General features: G+C 42.9%; 1 protein-coding gene across 1 annotated transcript in view; it reads right to left on the bottom strand.

Annotated features, from left to right (window-relative positions):
* Positions 1–3,070, bottom strand: part of abca3b (ATP-binding cassette, sub-family A (ABC1), member 3b) — a 27,740-nt gene that overhangs the window by 17,658 nt on the left and 7,012 nt on the right. Inside the window, exons 4-6 of the mRNA XM_032537355.1 lie at positions 2,133–2,260; positions 912–1,077; positions 88–347 (exon numbers count right to left, since the gene is read on the bottom strand). Of these exons, the coding sequence (XP_032393246.1) occupies positions 88–347; positions 912–1,077; positions 2,133–2,260 (554 nt within the window). The remainder of the gene's footprint in view (positions 1–87; positions 348–911; positions 1,078–2,132; positions 2,261–3,070) is intronic.

Genomic DNA, 3,070 nt, shown 5'->3' with positions numbered 1-3,070 from the left:
CCCCCCCCCCCCAAAAAAAAGTGGATCAGTTGTATTGCTAATTTCAGCACCAATAAAAACATCCCTTTTAGAGACACACAAACCCACCTTGAGCTTCCTTTCCTTCTCCTGTACCACAGATCGTACTATGTTGAGGGAGGTGTAGGTAAAACTGAGCACCAGTAATAGGGGCAGTTGGTTCTGAATGGCTAGGATGAAGACGTCGTATATAAAGGCAGGGTAAGGAAAACGTGACAGGACCACTCGGATATGTCCCAGCAAAGAGGCAGCAGACGTTCTGTTGTAAGAGCGCATGATGGCTAGGTCCACTGCATGCTGTACAGCAAGGAATCCCTCTCGGAAATAGCCTTAAAAAGAGAAAAGAAATATTAACACTAAAGAAATGATGTTGATGTTTTTGTAAGTAATGACTCATGGCAAAACAAAACTTACAAAGTGACCTAGAGGCAACTCCTTCTAAATTCCTTCTAAAAGTTGACATGAAAATGGGTAAGAGGCCTTGAGGAACAAAAGTGGAGCAGCGGTTGTGAGTTATTATGCATGTGGAGGTTGGAAATCCATATTCATGAGACTCTAAAAGCGTGTCAGTTCTAGTATGCTGTGAGGATGACTTCATTTTCGGGAGCATGCTTATTATGCCTCTCAACTTTGGAACCACAGTCTCTTATCTAATCCCCAATTCATAATCATTACCTCAAGTTATCTGAAGAACTTAAAAATGTGTTGTTTTTAAGAATATTTAACAATTATTTTTGGATGACAGGCCCTCTCATGAAGGTTTGGTAGCATCAAAGCAGACGGGATGTTTTGGCTTAAAGGTAACAGAGAAAGTGGAGAAAAAAAAAGTTGGAGAGACAGATAAATAGAGACAAACACAAGGAGGGTAAGATAGTAAGAGACGGGGTTCTCACCAGGCGTGCCCCCTTCCTTGTCATACTGTTCCCTCGGCCCTGGCAGCTGAAAAAGGGGATAGAGGCTGAGCGTGTGCCAGTCCAGGTCACTGTTGGGGTTCAGCTCCGACCTCTCCTTGGGTGGGGCATTGCGTGGTGTGAAACTGAAACGCAGGTGGTAACTCACCTGTATATGCGGGTGCAAAAAGAGAGCGGATTTAGTAACCTGTACAAAGCCTAGAGGGGTGGAACCTACACTATGCAGTGAGTGGCATAACCACGCCTTTGTTTATTTCCGCTCTCTCAAATATATATATACCCAACACACACACACACCACACACACACACACAACAACACACCACACACACACACACACACACACACACACACCACACACACACACACACACACACACACACAACACACACACCAACACACACACACACACACACAAACACACACACACACACCACACACACACAACAAACACACACACAAACAACACAACACCACACACACACCACACCACCCACACACACACACACACACACACAAAAACAACACCAAAACACACACACACACACACACACACACACAAAATGTACAAAATATGAAAAGGTTTGTGGTCACTTAGAAATGTCCATGCACTCCAGTATAGACAGAATACCAGCTGAGATCAGTTGCATTGTTTTTTTAACCAGGGCAGCAGTTTTGTGATTAAATTATGTGCTTACATAATTGCAAAAGAGTTTATTTTTATAACAGATTAGATTAGTAAACAGAGTGCCTTTGGAACATTGGAGGAATGGTTGCTGATAATGAGCAGTGTAGATATTGCATTAGATATCAGCCACCCACTCAAATCAGCTGGTATTATGTCTATATTGGAGTGGTATGGAAATGTGTAAGTGACCCCAAACTTTTGACCAGCAGTGTGTATCATGACACACACACACGCACGCACGCACGCACCCACGCACGCACACGTTAAAAAAGTAAATTATTCCTTCCTCCTTACAGTAAGATCAATAAAACAAACAGTCTGTGACCATGTTTCTTATTTTACACCTTTCTGGTAATTATGCTTACGGTTCTGTTAAAATATAGAAAAGCATTTACCACCCATGTTGTGGCTAGACTCTTTTTGTCTAGACAACAAAGCAATGCAGCACTCCTCAGGTGAAAGAATCAACCATCTACCTGCTACAGTGCGTGACAGTGTGTGTATGCTGCCTTTAACCTTTAGGGGCAGAGGTTCATCATCGTGGGTGAAGGGGTGCTCAAACACCACAGCAGCCAGCAGCTTCCCTGACAGAGGGTCATTTCTCACATAGTCTTCAAACAGCTCCTCTGTCTCAAAGCCACGCACTGGAAAAGAAACGCACGTGCACGCACACACACACACACGCGCACACACACGCACACACACACACGCACACACATTAGTTGTGGTGTGGCATTCATCTAATGAATGTTTTTTACACACATGCTAGATAAATAAAAAGGGAAGAGATAGGCACAAAACTAAACATGAAGGACGTCAAAGCAGTCCAAATGAAACTGAATGAAAACAGAGAACAAGGGGAAAAAAATAGACCAATTTGTTTTTGTTTCACTTTTGATTACATTTATTTCTTTTCCAAAGCTGGAAATCTCCATGGCATTATTTCATTTCACTCATCAAGCACACATGATGGTATTCTGAGTCTGACAAAGGACGTCAGTATTACACATTGATCCCAGAGGTAAATCTTGGTCAGTTGCATAAAGTAAACACTCGCAGACACACAGGGCACAGAGAAAAACAGGTCACGACCAACCAGCTGCCAAACTTCACTTCAGCTGTCTGTGTTGGGTAATGCTGAAATGGTTAGCAGTTTCATGCAGTGCTTACTAACTGGGGCTGGTTCCAGGGCTAACTCCTGCAGTTGTTGTACATGGAAAGATTGTGGAGTAGATAAACTAATTTGGAAAAATAATAAACACAAAAAAATGTGTTTCAAGAAGAAAAAAAAAAATAGCACACAAGGTACTCTGACTGCACAGTACCCCCCCCCCCCAACCTGAGTCAGTTGTAACACCTTAAAGCCATGTATAGCCATTCAGAGTACATAAGAGCTAGTACTTGGGGGGACAGGGTCTTTTCTGTAGTTGGACCTAAACTCTGGAACGCTCTGC

The sequence above is a fragment of the Etheostoma spectabile genome, chromosome 15, assembly GCF_008692095.1.
Source record: "Etheostoma spectabile isolate EspeVRDwgs_2016 chromosome 15, UIUC_Espe_1.0, whole genome shotgun sequence".
NCBI lineage: Eukaryota > Metazoa > Chordata > Actinopteri > Perciformes > Percidae > Etheostoma > Etheostoma spectabile.
This window is presented reverse-complemented; position numbering and strand designations above follow the sequence as displayed.